General features: G+C 42.5%; 1 protein-coding gene across 1 annotated transcript in view; it reads left to right on the top strand.

The window, feature by feature from the left end:
* The window catches only part of jag2b (jagged canonical Notch ligand 2b), a 42467-nt gene extending 23731 nt beyond the window's left edge, over positions 1 to 18736 (top strand). The window contains exons 6-26 of the mRNA XM_034528382.1: positions 426 to 556; positions 2240 to 2359; positions 2718 to 2831; positions 3135 to 3248; positions 4653 to 4766; positions 5162 to 5208; positions 5329 to 5502; positions 8677 to 8839; positions 8930 to 9091; positions 9436 to 9549; positions 9683 to 9796; positions 9972 to 10085; positions 10277 to 10393; positions 10972 to 10999; positions 11617 to 11702; positions 12766 to 12879; positions 12997 to 13112; positions 13727 to 13984; positions 14094 to 14225; positions 15460 to 15610; positions 15748 to 18736. Of these exons, the coding sequence (XP_034384273.1) occupies positions 426 to 556; positions 2240 to 2359; positions 2718 to 2831; positions 3135 to 3248; positions 4653 to 4766; positions 5162 to 5208; positions 5329 to 5502; positions 8677 to 8839; positions 8930 to 9091; positions 9436 to 9549; positions 9683 to 9796; positions 9972 to 10085; positions 10277 to 10393; positions 10972 to 10999; positions 11617 to 11702; positions 12766 to 12879; positions 12997 to 13112; positions 13727 to 13984; positions 14094 to 14225; positions 15460 to 15610; positions 15748 to 16265 (3001 nt within the window). The 3' untranslated portion in view covers positions 16266 to 18736. The remainder of the gene's footprint in view (positions 1 to 425; positions 557 to 2239; positions 2360 to 2717; positions 2832 to 3134; positions 3249 to 4652; positions 4767 to 5161; positions 5209 to 5328; positions 5503 to 8676; positions 8840 to 8929; positions 9092 to 9435; positions 9550 to 9682; positions 9797 to 9971; positions 10086 to 10276; positions 10394 to 10971; positions 11000 to 11616; positions 11703 to 12765; positions 12880 to 12996; positions 13113 to 13726; positions 13985 to 14093; positions 14226 to 15459; positions 15611 to 15747) is intronic.
* Positions 18737 to 19050: the final 314 nt, after the last annotated feature.

Here is a 19050-nt window from a genome sequence, read left to right as displayed (position 1 = left end):
TTAGTAGCACTTAAATATCTCTTACTGATAGCACTTTGTAGTTTAACTTTATTGAAGAAATTGTACTTTCTCGATTCTTGTTCTGAGTTTGTACTTGTGGTTTAATGCACTTATTGTAAGTCGCTTTGGATAAAAGTGTCAGCTAAATGACATGTAATGTAATACGAAACAACATTTTAATATTTTGGATGTTAAAAAGATGTGACGGCTAATTTAAAGCTTATTCAATAGAAACCTTTTTTAGCTTTTCTTTTTTTTTCAGAATCTAAACTTTCAAAATGCCAAGAATGTCTTTAGCTAGTGTATTTTTTTTTTTTTTTAGAGGATGATAATTTAAGAGTGCAAAGAAATGAACACAACAGCCAATGAAATAAAGGGGAAATGGATTTGATGAGTGAAATGATTTATGCATTTGTGTTTGACAGGTGTAACTACGGCTGGCAGGGCCAGTTCTGTGATGAATGCGTGCTTTATCCCGGATGCGTCCACGGGACCTGCAAGATCCAGTGGCAGTGCAACTGCGAGAGGAACTGGGGTGGTCTGCTGTGCGATAAAGGTACGGAAAAGATGTTGGTTGTGTTTCATGGCCTCCCACACAAGGTGCTGGCAAAGTGCCCGCTCTTATCTCGAGCTACAGTTGGTGCTGAAATGCTGCTCCTGATGTTCTTGTTGGGAGAAGGTAAAAACGGGAGTAACAGGCCAACCAGCTTTTCTTTTCTTTTCTTTTTTTTTAAAGTGACCTAGTTTTTTTATTTACGCAAGTGCTGTACTGTGGAGGTAATTTATGCCGGTGTAACGAGTGTTTCATGTGGATTTTGAAAAGTAGCTGATGAATAAACGTAAATGGAACATTAAAGGGCTTTCATTTAAGACGAAAAGTTGTTGTGGTGCACCAAAGCAGTCAACATGGAGAGGATTTACTACATTTCTGTTAAGTGATGGTAAACTGAATATCTTTTGGTTTTGGGCCATGGTCAGAAAAAAAGAGCAATTTCAAAAAGTAATCTTTGTTTTATGAAATGTTCTTGATTTTATTTACATATTATAGATCAATAAATTAATTATTATTATTATTATTGGTAGTGCAAGGAGAGAAGTTATATCAAAAGCCTGCACAATGGTAATAAACACATCACCTGTTGAATTTCCCTGTGGAAATGGCAAAGGTAAATATAGGTGCGCCATGTTGGGAATAAATTATTTATTTCATAATAAAATGGACCAACAAATAATGAAACAACGATGACAGTAAATGATCAAAGTGTTCAATCGAATCATATCGCAGAGTATAATGTGTTCCCATTAATGGGTTAATTGTTCCGATGACAAATTGGTGTTCTGTCTTTTCCGATGTCAGTAACTCGATTTAATAATCCGAATGATGGATCGTAATGTTTGAAAAACTACGTTAATGTACCTTCACATGAGGTCTGAGTCCTCTGACTGGAGAACAGCAGCTGGATAGTTTTACTGCCTGTGGCATCCGAGCAGCAGCAGGGACACTCGATCCCCCTCATCCCTTCGTCACCGAGGGCTCTTCGGGGGATGAGACCGCGTCCCAAGATCCCCAGTGGAGACGGATCCCTGCTCTTTTATTTACCAGCCTTTAGGGTGACCTGGCCTTTAGCCTCAGGATGGTGTGCAGAGATCAAATAGGGTTCCGTTGAGTTTCTTATATGGGGGAAGAAGGTGGGGGGGAAAAACATTAGCAATTAAAGAAGAAAAGGGACATCTAGGAGTCCATTCGGTCTATAACTAAATAAGAAACTGCAACTCAACCACTTGGCTTTGACCTGTAAGTTCTGTAAAAGCCGAGTGCAGCAGAGCGGTTGGGAAACGCTCCGTGCTTCCTGTCAAAGCTGACAGCTGGTGGATCCCCACAAGCTTGCCGGGAACTCCCGGATAAAGTGGTGAAATAAGTTATGTCACGAGGTCGATCCAATTAAAGGTGTGAAGCGATGAGGGTAAAGCGTTCCTCAGATCAGTACATGACACGCACATAAATGCCTTATTTACATGTTTTGTACATCACTTTTGTTTTCAGCTTTGCCTTTTTTAAACCCTGTCCTCTCATTGCGCCCTCTTCTTTTAGTGTTTTTATGTTCATTAATGATGGGTATTTCTTTTGCAGATAATTCAGGCAGGATGGATGAATTTATCTTCTCATTTTAGAAGTTTAGTCTAATGCGTGAAATCCCCGGATTAGCGTCTTCATGTCTCTAAATGTGTCTTCCTCCAGATCTGAATTACTGTGGTCGCCACCAGCCTTGTGTCAACGGAGGAACCTGTATGAACACTGAACCAGATGAATACTACTGCTCCTGTCCTCGGGGATACTCTGGCAAGACCTGCCAGATAGGTGAGAGAGAACCCACTAAAACCTCCACTACGGTCTATGAAAGGCCCGTGGAACGACATCCCAGAATATTGGAGAACGACATTGTCTTCTTCTGACCTAATGTAATAAATAAGCAATTATCACCCATCATGTTGGTGACACTCTGATAGAAGCCCACCCAACACGCGATTTAAAATCTATTTTAGCTTGCGTTGCATCTTTTCTAATGTATGCAAAATTGTAGAAATATGACAACGGATGCCTTATGTGATTATACAGGAAATGGTTGAAGAAAATTGCCGATTACAGAAAGCCCGATCTATAATCTGAATCCGTAAGAACAATGAGTAATGTTTCAAACCTCCCTCTCTCCCATCAGCCGATCACGCCTGTGTTTCCAACCCGTGCACCAACGGTGGCACGTGCCACGAGGTTTCCACAGGGTTCGAGTGCCAGTGTCCGCCGGGCTGGGAGGGTCCGACCTGTGCCGACAGTGAGTCACTGTACTACTTTCAATCGTCTCCACTCCTTCCAGGCTCCGACTTAGTTACATCTTTCACTCTCAGCCACTTAATTTTCGTCCGTTTCTCCCAAACGCATCCACTAACTAATTTGGACATTAACTTTTGCTTCTCGATTAGTCAAGGCTCCTTTACCCCCTCCAAACATGTCATCTCTCTCCTTCTTGTCCTCTTTCCCCATAATCTTGTTCCAGCCTAAAGTCTCACTCGAGTCCAATATGAATGTTGTGTGTAGTTGGAAATAAACAGTGAGCTGAGGTGTGTGTTTCTTTCAGATTTGGACGAGTGTGCCTCCAGTCCATGTGCTCAGGGTGGAACCTGTGTCGACCTGGAGGACGGCTTTGAGTGCATTTGCCCTCCGCAGTGGGAGGGAAAGACCTGCCAGATAGGTGAGATATATTTAGGAATATTTTTTTATTATACACACCATTTTTTATTTCACCAGAGGCGGTTAAAAACAGTACATGCCGTGTTCAGGATTTCATTCTTGTTGGCAAACAACTCCTTATTTCTCCAGGGAAGGCGTGTTTTTGCAGGCTTTTCTTGTTTCTTTCCGTTTCCTAAAACAAATAAAATGGCCCCCGAGACACTGAGCGGACTGCTCAGATGTATGTTTTTTTGGATTTAAATTGGCAGCCAGCAACCTGAGGTCCATTGCCAGAGTACAAGCTATCAATATCCTGGATGGGCTGGCAGCTGCGTCGCTCTTTCTCTTTCTCAATGGCTTTATGAGCTACGAGTGTGTCTATATCCGGCTGTTTGTTTTGTCACTGGCGGTGGCGTTCGTTTTGTTATTTCGTTCCCGGTCCAACAAGCGGACGTGACCGGCATGAAGCCAGGAAATGGATTACGACCGGTAAACAAAGTGTGTGTGTGTGTGTGTGTGTGTGTGTGGCACTGAGGGTAGGAAAAAGATCCCAAGAGTTCAGTCTCATCTTACCAGCTCAGGTCTCAGCTTACAGGCAGCCATTGGCCTCCTGTCTTACCTGGCGATTTTGTGTGTGTGTGGAGTTTAGGGTTTCAGAGAGAAGACAGGTGTGTGTGTGTGTGAGAGAGTGAGTGAGTGAACACAGCAGGACTCCCTGCTGACCCCCCCCACCTTCCTTTTGAATATTTGAGCACTGGTGCTTTTCTTTGTAACACTTTTGATGTCTTGGTGAGGGTTTGTGAGTGAATTCCATCCGTACCGAACAGATGAAAACCGTTAAGTGTCAGCTGTTGTTTTTCTGAGTTCTGTGACTAAGAAATTAAGTTTCATTCAAAAACAAAGGCAGTAAATATGTGGTGAGACAGAGTATGACCTGCAACAAAGGACCAGAATCAAACCAGCAAGGTTGTGGTCACATGATATCTTAAGCCCACGGGACCCTCGCCTCGACTTCAAAATAGTCTTCCAGCTTCCTAAATGTGTATATGTGCTGCTTGTGTGTATTTTATAGTAATTGTATATTAAATATCTATGGTTTTTTGGACTTTGACGACGTCACCATGGGTGCAAACTAATTGATAGATTTATTTATAGTGAAACTAAATATTATTTGCGTCCCTAATAGTTATGCACTAAAATTGTTGAATACTGCAATGCCATAAAGTTTGGGGTTTTAGAAAATTTAAAAAAATTGATCCTACACCCACCCTCCACACACAATATTTTTCGAAGTGTCTCCAAGCGCAAGCCGAGATGTCTAACCAAATAACCGGGTTGGGCTTCTGGTCTCTTTTCTTTCTCTTTGTCCTTTTCTTGTTGTTCCAAATTGATGGACTCGGTCTGCTTCTACTTCCTGCCTTCACAGATGCAAATGAGTGTTCAGGAAAGCCCTGTGTGAACGCTTACTCTTGCAAAAATTTGATTGGCGGATATCACTGCGACTGTTTTCGGGGATGGTCCGGACAAAACTGTGACATCAGTCAGTATATCTTCCATTTAAAAGTCACTTCTGAATTTCTGCTACTTTCAAGCGCAGCCTCCTCACTTCCTGGACTCACAACATCGGTGTAGTTTAGCATCACTTGCTTTCCCACATGTGGTAACCCGTTGCTCTTTCTTCTTGGCAAACTGAATCCTCGTGACTGAACTTGCATGCCCACTTCCTTGCTGAGGAGCCGCTGCATGCCCAGCCACAATCTGTGCCAGGTTTATCTGGCACTCTGTTAGCTTCACTAGTTATTTCTTTTCCAAACTTTAACATAATCTGTGCACGTCCCACATTGTAGACTCCACCTGGTAGTGGATCAGGTGATACATATTCCATGTTCTTTATAGTTTCTGATTATAAAATGCAGTCTTCTTCTTCCTCTTCAGACATCAACGGCTGCCATGGTCAGTGCCAGAATGGAGCAACATGCAAGGTATGAATGTTTACATTTGAATCGTCATCTTCCAATTGACCCGGTCGTCCCTCCGAGACGCACCAACGATCCACCCCCGTATGCCCTGGGTCTCTTCATTGTTCTTTGTTTGTTCTTTAGGAGAGCCCGAGGGGTCACCACTGCCAGTGTCCTCCTGGTTTTGTGGGCTCACACTGTGAAATCCAGAGGAATAAGTGTGACGGCAGACCATGCCAGAATGGCGGCCAGTGCCACGCAGTGTTGGACGGCTTCGTGTGTCAATGCCCACCACAGTTTGCTGGACAGCTGTGTGAGGTGAGTCTCATGTTCCACAAGTCACACTAGATTTGATTATTGTGGATACGGTGGCGGATTTATAAGCTGGTGGTAGCTTTTGATTTTTATAGCTTGACACATTTCATGTCTGAGAAGAAGCTAGCGCTGTCTATATAATATAACACCCTGCTCAAGCGAAGCGGTCTCGGTTGAGAGGAGACAAACATGGAGATGATGGTACGTTGTGCAACCGAGGATGTTCCCTGAGGACGGCAACTGCCATAAAGCGTCAAAATGTTCCTAGCAACCAATGCACTTTAGAAATTGCCATGGAAAACGTAAATAAAATCACACAATCCAAACCATGATGAGGATTTGGTGAACAGATGATTTTAATAATTGCATGATACACACACGGTGACTTTTAATGTTGTGCAAACACTCACGCTTCAGTACACGTTACAGCACATTTATCTAAGCAAACTGTCCTGTGCCGAATTCAGATCTGCCTAAAAGTTGTGTCGTGTTCCAAACCCAATAAGCCGAGCCTGGGTTTCATTGCAAACTTCTTGTCCTTGCTGCAGCCTTTTTATATTTGAGGTGTGTGTGTGTGTGTGTGTGTGTGTGTGTGTGTGTTTGAGGCTAATGTAGGTTAGCAGCGAGGAAACTGACACTTCGCTGCATCTCTTGGGTCCTGAATGGAGGACATTGCTGTTCAGGAGCCAATCCTGTTTTAGCATCTGTACTATAAATAAGAGCCTCTCTGAATGATGTGACGCTGGATTTCTGCCCGCATACTACAGAGCCCTGATCCCTGCTATGCAACGCTGTAGAGTCCTACTCTGCTGTGCCAAAACTATGCATCATATTTCCCTGATTCGTGTCTCTTATGTCCACATTTGATTGTGAAATAGTGTTCTTCAATTTCTGCTGTGAATGATGTCTTCATAAGAAACAAGGACAGCTTGAGTCCAAACGGAAGTGCTTAAAAAAAAACAATCCACATTTACTCTGATAGATGACATCCTTGTCTTGGTCATTTGATACCAGTGAATGGATTTAGTCTTGTTTTGTTTCACACTTTTCTTGTTAGTTTGACTCTCCAAAATGATGATATGACTACATTGTAGTTTGTGTTTTAACTGATACATAATTTGAATATTTAAGTTTTATCATTCCAGGGCACTGGATTAACTTGGGAAGTGGTGGGAAATGTAACAATTATTAAATCTATGAACCAGCACAATACAGATGCATTAACCTCAATTCCTGGTAAACAAAATGGCAGCAGCACAGCTGTTATGTTCTTCTCCGATCTCTCAAAAATGAATCCAGCAAGTCGCTGGTTGCTTGTTCATCCGTTCGCTCCCTTTTCAAATTCTGGCTTTCTGGACCTTTTTGTTCTGACTCACCACGGATCCATTGGCCCTTCAGCATTGAAGTCTTGGATTGTTTAAGTGACGCCAACATCCGCTTGTCCATCTCTACTCTCTGAGTTGACCTTGAGACGGCAAACTGGGATGCATATTAAGCCGTTTGCTTTATCTATTTTTAATTTGTTCAAATGTAGTTTCCACTGTCAACCAAAGTTCAAGAATTGGTTGCTAATTTATCAAAGTAATTGTCAATCTCAATTCTTCAAAAGTCACTTCTGTTGCAGAATGTAATTAAGAAAATAATATGATGGTCCAAGTAAATAATATGATGGTCCAAATACATTCTCAACCAGTCTGCTCCAATGAAACGGTCCAAACGGTTAACTTAATGTGCTGGAGATTTATTGACGCTCTAGCCCTCAGACACGCTCCCCTGACCACACACGTGCAAAGTAAAGAAAAGATGCGTCTGGCTCCGAAACTGAGAGTAAAGTAAACTGTGTGTGACCTCAGACTTCACCCACCCTGTTGCCCAACTCCCTTGTTCAGCACCTTAAATGGCAAAAGGGTTCGACCCAGAGTTTATGCACAGTAGGCTTCTGTTTACAGAAACTGGGCGATTTTCACTCCAACCTCTGTATTGCTGCATGTAGAAACGGCAAAATGTGTCACCGTGGCCTGTGTCACGGTGGTATGACGGATGATTTATCTTTATTATATTCACTGTGGCTCTGCATGAGGTTGGACCAGCATCAATATTTGTCCTCATAATGGGCTATCTTTCTCTTGCCTGCTTAGTGTCTCACTCTTTCTGTCTCTTCCGCCAGGCTCATGTCTCGGAGTAATCTTGCAAGATTAAGCACGGCACAGATGTAAAACCAAAAGCACGGATTCCCTTGATGAGCTTAGGGAAAGTTTCTGAGGCTTACTTTGCTCGTCCACTTACCTTCGAACAGCGGCGGTGGCTTGAGCCGAGCTAAGCCACTCACCTGCAGACTTAAGATCCGCTCATTCATTCGCATCTTCACTTGTTTTAATAATCACCAAAGAGCTGTTTTTGCGAGGTGATGGTGTTTGGTAGACTGCGTCGGTGTTGGCAGCGGCAGCCTAGCTAGCTCCTCCCACAACTACCGTCCAAATGTCCTTCGGCAAGGCACCGTCTGTGGAGCTGCTCAGTGGAACTGTTTTTTGTATCCTCGTGTGAATTCAAAACATGAAAAATGAAAAAGTATTGTCTAATTTCATTAAGAACTTGAGTGAAAAATTAACATAACCGTTTAAAGTGAAATTATAGAGGAAACTTTGTACATTCAAGCACACAAATAAAGAGCAATCAGATTAAGACAATAGTTTATTTAACTGAATGTTATCAGATTTTCTGAGAGTTAGTATCATGATATGGTATCACGATACAATTTTTAAATGAAGAATGATGCATTATCGTAGCCCTGCTTTTTAACCCAACATTGACGTATTATTACTACATATGGTTGCTATGGTGAACATATTGGCAAAAAAAACCAACTAGCTGCTTACTCTAGTTTCAGCTTTATTTTGGGAGGAAATAGCTGGCTCTTAAGCAGTTAGAAATACTCGACTACGTTCACCAGACGGTTTTCAGAGCTGATGCTCTGAGCGGTGAGACTGAATCGGAACAATAACGTTGACGTCCATAAAACCAAAATATTCCCCGTTATTCAGAATAATGACGAAACGGAGTTAATCCTTTTATAAATCCTAATTTAATTAGTTTTAAGTGTTTTAGTAATTTCTTCAATTTGCTATATTGACTGCATTGTAAATGCATATTTACAATGTCTGCTATTTATTTCCTCAGATCGATGGCTGGTCCCCCTCAGACGCTTGTGATCCGAACCCTTGTGAGAACGAGGCAAAGTGCCACAGCATGGACCAGGACTTCTACTGCGCATGTCCCGAAGGCTTCGAGGGGAAGACGTGCGAACGGCTCAAGGACAAATGCCAAACCGCTCCTTGTCAAGGTGACTGACATCGTCTGCAATGATGAAACTTTCTATGTGAAAGACAAGTAAGTCATTTTAACGCTAACATTTTTTTTAAAAATCTTACAGTGATTGACAGCTGCACTGTTGCCGTAGCAACCAACGACTCCGCTGGAGTGCAGCACATCTCCTCCAACGTTTGTGGTCCACGAGGACGCTGCATCAGCCAACCAGTGGGCAACTTCACCTGCGTGTGTGATCCGGGTTTCAGTGGAATCTACTGTCATGAAAGTACGTAGACGTATTTATTAAAGATCACATTTCTATTTTATTCCGCAAAACGACACAAATATCCTGTAATTTCCTCAAAACAGTTATACCCCTCTGACTTTGTTGTCAGTTTTTTTTTTTTTTTTTTTAACCCCCTCTCCTGTAGATGTAAAGTTCTCAGTAATGTATCTACATGTTAATCACATGTGCGTGTGTATGAATGAAAAAAAAGAATACAGTGATTGTTAACCCTAAATAAAAATAGAAGCTTATATAAACATTTCTGAAGTGCTTATGAACTACTTAAAATAAATAGGGAAGCTTGACACACAAATCTCTCCCCCCCCTCCCTCTCACACTTTCAGATATTAACGACTGCATCAACAACCCGTGTGGAAACGGAGGGACCTGCATTGATGGAGTGAACTCCTTACAGTGCTTCTGTCCCGACGGCTGGGAGGGTCAACTGTGCGACCTCAGTGAGTCCCTCTGCAACGTCATTTAGATTTAAAGAAAACATGACTGCCTGTGGTCTGTTTATTGAGTGCAAATAAATATGAAACGGACAGTTTGGGAAAGATCTAACCAGGCAAGTCTTCCTCCTTCCTCCAGATGTCAATGAGTGCAAACCCAACCCGTGCAAGAATGGCGGAAGCTGCGTCGACCTGGTGAACGACTTCTACTGCGAGTGTGTCGACAGCTGGAAGGGCAAGACCTGTCATTCCCGTGAGTTATGTCGACTGTGTTAATGTGCGTGTTTATGTTCATAGCTTCATTGCTTGCGCATTTTGTGTGTTATGAGTGTGTTGGATCATAAGTATGATCCTTTCTCACTGATGCTATGAATAGTCATACGAAGATAGTGTGTGTGACCTCGGTGTTTCTCTGTAACCCTGGCCAGGCGAGAGTCAGTGTGATGCAACAACCTGCAGTAATGGGGGCACCTGCTACGACCACGGGGATGCCTTCCGCTGTGCCTGCCCACCCGGTTGGGGAGGAAATGCGTGCAACACAGGTGAGGATATTGACTGTACTAGGGCTGCACGATGATGGCCAAAATGATAAACAGGATTATCTTTGATCACGATTATTTTTGTTCTTGTTTTTTTTGCCAAGACTGTGATTTATTGTCAAAGTCTGCCGTTTAAACTATTTTCTGTTTTTAAGATCTGTGATCTCTGACTAATACTTGCTCTTTTCCCACAGCCAGGAACAGCACATGTGCCTCTAGTCCTTGTTCCAACGGTGGAACCTGTGTGGGAGGAGGAGACGCATTCACCTGCATCTGCAAAGAGGGCTGGGAAGGCCCCACCTGTGGCCAAAGTGAGTCTCTCTATGAAGCTGTGTATGTAACTGACATAAAACTCTCCCTTTTTTTTTAGTGAATTCCAAACAGACTGAAGAACAGCTTCTCACACACAGACAGGCTGAGGAAAAGCTTCTTCCCCAAACATGTAGCCTCCATCTCTCCCCCCCCCCCCCCCCCCCTCACACACACACACACACACACACACACCACTGTAGCTGCAACTCAGACATAAGCAGCTAGAACCCCCCCACCCCCTTCCATATCAAGCTGCTAAAAGTTTAACAACCTTACTGAAACACTTGACACTTTATACTCTTGCACACTCTTTTATTATTTACTTTTTTTACTTTAGTAACCTTTTTTATTCCTCTTGTGTATTTTCGTCTTGTACCTTGTTATGTTTATCTTTGTTGTTTGCTGCTACTGGCTGGCTGTGGGCCATCAAACGAAATTTCGTTGTATAATAACAATGACAATAAAAACCTCCTTAATCTTCAGTGTAGTACATTTTATTAAGACAATGGGGATTTACACACGTATGGCGCTGTCCAACAACTCAACACTAAATGTCTCTTGTCCTTCTTCTCCACAGATATAAACGACTGCAACCCTCATCCGTGGTATGTACAGTTACCTGCCTCCCTCACTCCAAACGTAGCCAAACTTTCCCCCACCCCTTTTATTCCCGTCTCCCTCTTCTGCACACTTCACACAGACCTTGTAGGCTGGAGGGGTGAAGGGCCGCTAAAAGCAGTGGAAGTTGTCCTTAAATCAAGCCTCAAAGGAGTATCTCTCGGAGGAGGGGGCTTAGATATTGAATAGGACAGAGAGATGGAGAGGGGTTTTCTGAAAGGGGGGTGGGGGGTGCGCAAGAGTCCCACCTACCCCATGGTGAATGCAGGTGGGGGGTTGAGTAGCGGTTGTGTCCATTCTTCTCGTGCGACCTGGGGGGGGGAGTGAAGTTGGGCTTTGAGGAGGAATGGAAGGAGAGGCATGATGAGAGGAGAGGAGGGGATCGGAGGGACTGGACATGCCAATTAGCATCTGAAAGGTGGAGGCTATTGATGAGTTGAATTGAGCCTTGTGCCTCCCCCCCCCCCCCACCCCAAACCACTACCACTACTATCGCCACCACCACATACACACCACACACAAAAACGATGTGCTTTGTTGCAGCTGGAAAGGATGTGGCTCTTGTACTGCCTCATCTAATTGTTTTATTTCGTTCCTCTCTCAGTTACAATGGCGGCATCTGTGTGGACGGAGTCAACTGGTTTCGGTGCGAGTGCGCTCCCGGATTCGCCGGACCAGACTGCCGAATCAGTGAGTAATGATATGAGGTTACTTTACCTGCTTTTAGATGCAGAGCAAATATATTCAAAACCCCCGTCTAAAACATTTAAAATCAAGATCCTCAACCTCGATCTTCATTCATTAGACCCTAACATAGCCATGGCAACATGGTATGATTAAGAGGATGGATAGGTGGAGCAAGGATAGAACTAAAGGAAAGGGGGTGACAAGGAGGTGATGGGCACATTGACACCTAAATGTAAGACCGGTACGCCGCCCTCTCCCTTTTTCTTGGTCCTTTAACGCCTCAGAGGTCAAAGGGCGTCCCTCCTCCATACTCAGTCACACAAACGCACACAGAAGACAAATTACTCAGTGACCCTGAAATTCTTCTTTTCTGCCCTTTTGTTTCGGCCGGATAGCATTCACCTTTTCTGTCAGGCTTGAATTTGAGAGTTCTCATCCAGACTGTGTTTATGTGGAATCTGGATGACAATGGCCCGGCGCTCTTGGTGATATTGGTGGGAAGGAACAATTGATATGTGTCGCGATGGGTCGGTGGTCAAACCTGTGCACAATTTACTCATTTATGACGTTAAATATGGTGATTTAACTCGTTCAATGCTTGCTTTAATCCAATAACTGTAAATCTATGCAGATTTCAACTTGGGTGACATTATCACAGTTGACCAATAGCAAGCTTTCTTGACGGTGTTTAACTTTAGCCAAGTTTGAGAGTCATTTTTAAACTTCTGTCTAAATATATAATATAATACACTGCTCCACAAAAAAGGAAAGGTTTGGAGACATTTCTGATGCTAATATTAGCTTATAACTAACCGTTGGTGTCCAAGCTAATGAGCTAAATGTAAGTTGGCAAGCTTCTAGAAGTTAATAGCTCGGTACAGAAAATATTCCAGTTACCAACGAGTCCTACGAGCAGTTCCTTTGTCACCAAACTTATATTTCGCAAAGACGTGGTACGAATTTAGCTGTGGCGTGTCTGGGCCTTTACTATAAAGAGTCATTAGCTGAACATGTCAGCTGCCAGGGCCGACACCCAACTTAAATGTGACGCTCCTCTTCCCTTCAGACATAAACGAGTGCCAGTCTTCACCTTGTGCCTACGGTGCCACCTGTGTGGACGAGATCAACGGTTTCCGCTGCATCTGTCCTCTTGGTAGAACAGGAACCCGATGCCAAGAATGTAAGTCCACCTTTTATTGTGCAGGAGTTTGACTACCTTGATTCACCCATTAATTTATTCACACGTTACTGCAGCCTTCTAGCTACAGAAGTAGAACATGTCTCTCTCTGTGTGTAGTTATAGGCATTGGGAGGACTTGCCACTATGCCGGGCTGCAGTTTCCCCATGGCAGCCACTGGGAGGAAGAGTGCAACAGCTGCCATTGCATCAATGGCAAAGTGGACTGTACAAAGGTAACGAGGCCCTGCTAAAAAAAAAATAAAAAAATACACAGCAAGGAGAAAGTTTGAACAAATGCCCAAACTGTCTTCAGTTGTGTCGTACAGATTTATTAGTTGTTGGTAAAGTAACATCTGTTTGTTTTACTTTCTAATGTGCCTACATGAAAAAACTGAGCTAAATAATTCAGAAAATGCATCTTAAATCACGTCGACCAACAACTAAACATCACAATCATTCACTGTGATGGAAAGGATATCAGAGCTAAAACAATAACACTATTAAATGATCAATAACCAAGTAATCAGTCATGTTGAGTCATTTCTAAAGCAAATATAACAGATAGTTTTGCTGCTGTTCTGTGTCTTAAAGCATTGTGAATGATTTCTTTTGACTGTTGGACAATATTTTACAAATGACTTTTTGTAAAAAAAAATTATATTTATTTTTATAGGCAAAAACAATCAATAAACTAAATGAGAAAATTTTCTAAATGAGTTATTTCTGTCTCTAAATAAGATAATGGCTAACATTTGCTGTTCTCCATAATAAGGAAACATGCAGGATAATACCATTATCAGTGTTTTGTGGGTTTACATGTCATTGACCTTTTTGACTCTGACTCCAGGTGCTGTGTGGTCGCCGTCCCTGCCGGCTCCAGTCTTCAGACCAGGACCAGAAACGGCAGTCCTGCCCAACTGGGCAAGAGTGTCTGGAGCACAGCTACCTGACGTGCTTCTCCCCCCCCTGCCAACAGTGGGGGGTTTGTTCCATGGCTGGATTCTCACCTGCACATCCAACCACCAAGTGCCAGCCAAACACCGGGCATTTGGACAACAGCTGTGGCCGTGTAACACTCGTCTTCAACAGAGACAAAGTACCACCAGTGAGTCATCGCTTCATACACATCTTTTCTGTTTAAGTCGGGAACAAGTGTGTTTTTTGTTGTTGTTGTATTGTTCCTGATCAGTGTTTGTGTGTGTGCGTGCGCGCAGGGGACAACAGTGGAGAACATCTGCTATGAGCTGAGGTATCTTCCTGACACCCGAAGCTTGGCAAAAGACCACGCCCTCCTGCTTTTGTGTGACCGCTCTCATTCCAATCAGGATGCTGTAGAGGTGGCTATAGTAAGTAAAAGATCTAGGCTGTCTTGTTCTTTGCTTGACACCGAACTATATTCTTACTTTGTACAGTGTTAATTAAACCCATTGAGATTGCGAAGCACAGTTTGAGTTGGTTGGGACCAGTGCCGGCTGGTGATTCAATGCAAAAAAATTATCAAACGTGCATTTCTACATTGCAGTTAAATTGTGTGTGTGTGTGTGAATTTAGATATCATATAATCACATCAAAAGATATAATCTAATAGAACATGTGTGTGTTAATATATATATATATATATATATATATATATATATATATATATATATATATATATATATATATATATATACACTAAACTACTATAAATTATTAACCTTGTTAGGGTTAAAGTGTGCTTGTTTTTATCCACCTCCTTGTGTTTCTTCACCTCAATCCTGTGTCCGTTGTCCAGCTGGTAGCGACGTTCACTTTGCCCAATATGGCTGCTTGACTGTGTGCTGGTGTTCTCATGTTTTCTGTGTGCTTCATGTCCCTTACTCCCATATCTGTTCATGCTGGATCTGTCCCCGTTGATTTATAAAGCTAAATACGTCATTAGCACGACAGCATCCAGCTAGCCAAACCTTCCTGGTGTACTGGTCTCTACAGTAGCTTCCTGTGCTGCTTCCCTTTCAGCCAGTCTGTTGTCTTCTTGTGAGGTTGATCTGGGCCCAGATGTGTTACATGTAGTTTCTCCGCCAAAGATCTTCTCTCAAACGGGCCTTGGAGGAGAGATTTCACCGGGTTGGGTCTTTTTGCGCTCGCCGTTGTCATGTCATTAAAATAGCGCCTGATGAGAGCGCGCAGCTTTTGGGCCCAAAGCTGAATCTATCTTGGGACGCATTTGGCTAAATTGTATGTCACTCATTCGTATCTTTAATCAGTAATTGGCTGAACTGTTTCTTAGACCCGCCTCTTTTGGGCCAAATCGATTAGGCCCCAGCGTAGCTAAGACATGCAGACAGGCGGAGAGGACGTGCGGGAAAAGCATATATCTTGCACAGATATCCTATTTTACAAATATTTCTGATTTATTTCCAACACATTTGTTACCCCGCTCTCGGCCCATGTTTCCACTCTGCTTGAACTCTATCAATATTTTTTTTTACCATTTTTAAAATGGATTTATTTATAGTAAATATTCCAGATGTGAAACAACTTGATGCTTGTTCCCAGCTGTTATGTCAAATTTTCTCTGTTCTCTGGTTTGGTTCTCAGTCTTTCCAGCCGGAGGATCTCCCAGACCACAGTCTGATCCAGGAGGCAGCCAGCGCTATAGTTGGCACCTTGTCCAAGCGGCACAACAGTACCGTAATGCTGGCAGTCATTGAGGTCAAAGTCGAAACACAGGTTATGCCCCCCTCAGTAGGTAAGTAGTTGTAACAAGGGTGTCCCACAAGGTTTTGTTGTGGGCCTCGTTCAGTTCTTTGGTAGTATCCTCACTACTTTTACTGATTTTATATTCCTTGTCCTCCTCTCCTCCCTTGAACATCTTGACGTCAGCAGATTACCAGGTGCCTCTACTATGTGTGGTGTTTTGCTTGCTCTGCCTGTTCTGCATTATCGTATGTGTTTGGTGGACCCGCAAACGGAGAAAAGAGCGCGAGAGGAACCCGCGACCGGCTGTAGGCGACAACGTGAACAACCAGTGGCAGCCACTTAGGCTCGTCGTGGGCCGTCAGCAGCAGCAGCTGAAGGAAAACAACAGGGACGCCGAGCAGGAGCGCAAAAAGCTCATGGGCCCCCCCTATCGGACGTGTGATGAGGGGGAGGAGGAGGAGACGGAAGGCGAGCTTGAGCTCGAGGAGGAGTGTGGTGGAGCAGAGGCGGGAAAGCAGCCAGTTTATAAGTACTCCAAGACTTCAGTGCAGTCCAGTGGGGGAGTGATCTGTACCATGCACAGTTCCAGTTCACCCCTCAAAGCACCCCACCGGACCCCAGGCTACAGCCCCAAAGACAACTGCTGGAAAAATGTCAATGCCGTCTTGACTGGTCAAAAAGACCTCAGAGACCATTGTGTATAAGAAATTTAAACATAGGACTCACAATGTGGAAGTGAGAGAAGCTGCAAGGCAGCAACTATTCTTATTTTTGGACTACTTTTGGGAAGAAAAAAAGGCTTTGTACTTTAATAAGCCGTTCTTTGCTTTGTTTTCATGTTTTCGTCACTGTCCCCTGGAAAGCCTTTTGCTTCAGGAGGCTAGAGCACAGTGAACTTCCTTTTTTGCTTCTGTGTTCACTTATTTTTCTTTAATTATGTACAGAAGGGGCTGAATTGTTTAAGAGACTAAAGAAGATTTTTGTTTATGGCATTTGTTACCATTTAAGAAACGATGAATCATCGGAAAAAGGAGAAGGAAAAAAAAAAAAAAACCTGTATAAAGATTTTATTTTTTTTGGGGGGGGATTACAGATGTTTATGATTTTATTAAATTTCCAGCGGGGCTCCAGTTCAATGTCTGGGGCGGGCAGGAGGGTTTTGAGGGACATGGACTACTGTTGCAACCACAGCAACAGAGGAAGCCCTCCCTTTGCTCTGTCTCTTTCCAGCTTTGCCCACCAATCCACCTGTGGCCGTCTTACGCCAGCCTTACCATAACACTTGGCCTGGAGGGGAGAGGGGACAGAAACCCCAGTGCCTACTATGTGGCCTTCCATGTTCTTCACCTGTCTCTCAGTTTTCTTGGCTGAAAGCTCTGTTTGAGGATTTTTTTTGCAGTATTTGAGTTGGTAGCAAGTGCCTTTCTAAGGGCCGTGTCGAGGCTCCAAGTCGCGCTGCCTAGTTTGACCTCCTCGTTCTCAAATCTCAAAGGGAAGTGTACATCTAGAGTTCAGTTTCACAGCAACGCCATTCAAGGTATTTGATCAAAACAGAAATGAATACTCTGTACATATGTGTAAATACTAAAGGAGTCGCTGTGTATATTTGAAATAAGTAACTTAAAGACAAGTCACACATTTTTATTATTATTATTATTATTGTTATTATCATGAATAATATTATTTTTATTTTTTTTTACAACGCCATTCCTTTTATTTATGCCAGTTGAAATGGGCACGTTTTATAACACTTCATATCCAGAGTCCCACAGTTAAGAACCTTTACAATGAGGTACCACCTAATGAAGGAATTTCTGATGGGTTTATAAATGGTTAGTCCGGAGGACACGTTTCTTTTTTTTCTTTTTCGTGACTAGACGTCACATCAAGAGTTGTGGCTACGTCTTTAGTGCTTTTTAGTTACGGCCAAACAGTGAAGCTTTTCAACTTCAACACTACAACCTTACCATGAAATAACTGGCCAAAGGATTGCCACTTCCATGAATAATGATAAAACACTTTTTCCTGACTATTTGTGGTCTAACACAACTAGATCTGGTCTCAGTCTTCTATCAGCAATGCAAAAGTAACCTATTGATCGTAGGCAGCAGAAATTATGGCTGAGTTTTTGGATTAAAATCGATGGCAAATCTTTTGCACATTTTCTCTATTGAAGCAAACCTGTATTAATATTAGGAAGATGTATTAATGATTCATCTGTGTTCTTAGAATTTCCTATTTCCATTGCAAAACAGATTTTTAACATGGTCATATTTAAATGGAAAGTCAATGTCTCGGATTGGACAGATAAACGGCTGCCGCACTGCTTTTTATCGACAGAAACTTCCAAGCAAGTCGCCCTAATGGCCACTCCTCAATCAGTGATGCCACAGTCGGCCTATTGAAACACCCATTGTGGCAACACAAATAGCGGTGTTCCCAGAAATGCAACTTGCTCCTGATTTTCTGCCACTTGGAAGCAGAACAGCCGTCTACTTATCGTTTGATCCAGTCTTTATGACTAGTCATTTTTAACTAACTCTTTATCACTGATTTTGGTTGTTTGGTCAGGGTTAGGTTAAAAACAAGATTCAGCAGTAGCGTTTGGCAGGCAGTGTTGCAAAGCTACCAACATTACAGTATAGCCTTAAAAAGTTCTCAAACCATTTCTAAACCCCATCACAAATCCTTTGGTTTCAGGTGCCTTTATGTAATGAGTAATGCATTATTTGTGTATTAATGGTCATCTTTTTATGTTGTTGGTTTGTTTTCACTATTAAGGAAAGTAACTCTTTAAAACATTGTGTGGTGTATAGTGGCGTGTTTTATTCGCCTGAGTAAAGCGCTCTCCTTTTTCTCGCTTTGTTGTCATGGAGATCGCTGGAATAAAACACTTAATGGCGGATTTAAAAAAACAAATCAGTCCACCATTTCAGTGTCATGAATGTGGATGTCTGTAGGTCAAATGTTGACATCATTCATTAGCTTCATGTTTGGTTTAAAGGCTTTAATGAAGGGAACAATATTTGCAGATGTCTTTGTTACCATGAAGGTGTGGTTTTTTCCTCTTTCTTTCTTTTCTTTTTTTTTTTTTTCTTTTTAAGATACCAACTAAGTTCAAAATGACCGACTTTTTCATATCATGTCATTGTCTCAAACCGGCATCGTATTTTCTGTAAATGGGACACAGCAAAATAAAGAATTAAAGATGCATCACTGCTGGTGTTAAAAGCTGAATATGCATATTGTATACATTTTATTCTTCAAGGGACATAAGTTAATTTTATACAAAGGTTTCCCTTATTTTAGTGGATGTTCCATTGTTCTACATAATCATCCCAGCTATTTATTAAAGCAGTTTTGACACATGTTGATCACGCTTGTAATATTTTGCAGTACACAACATTGAGAATGCTGCTAGACGTGGAACACTAAAACATGGTGACATTGTTAGAGGAAATCTGAATTCACTAAACACTTAGAACTACA

Source organism: Cyclopterus lumpus, chromosome 24 (assembly GCF_009769545.1).
Source record: "Cyclopterus lumpus isolate fCycLum1 chromosome 24, fCycLum1.pri, whole genome shotgun sequence".
In the NCBI taxonomy this organism is placed as follows: Eukaryota; Metazoa; Chordata; class Actinopteri; order Perciformes; family Cyclopteridae; genus Cyclopterus; species Cyclopterus lumpus.
Note: the sequence above shows the minus strand (reverse complement) of the source record. Positions and strands in the feature narration are given on the sequence as shown.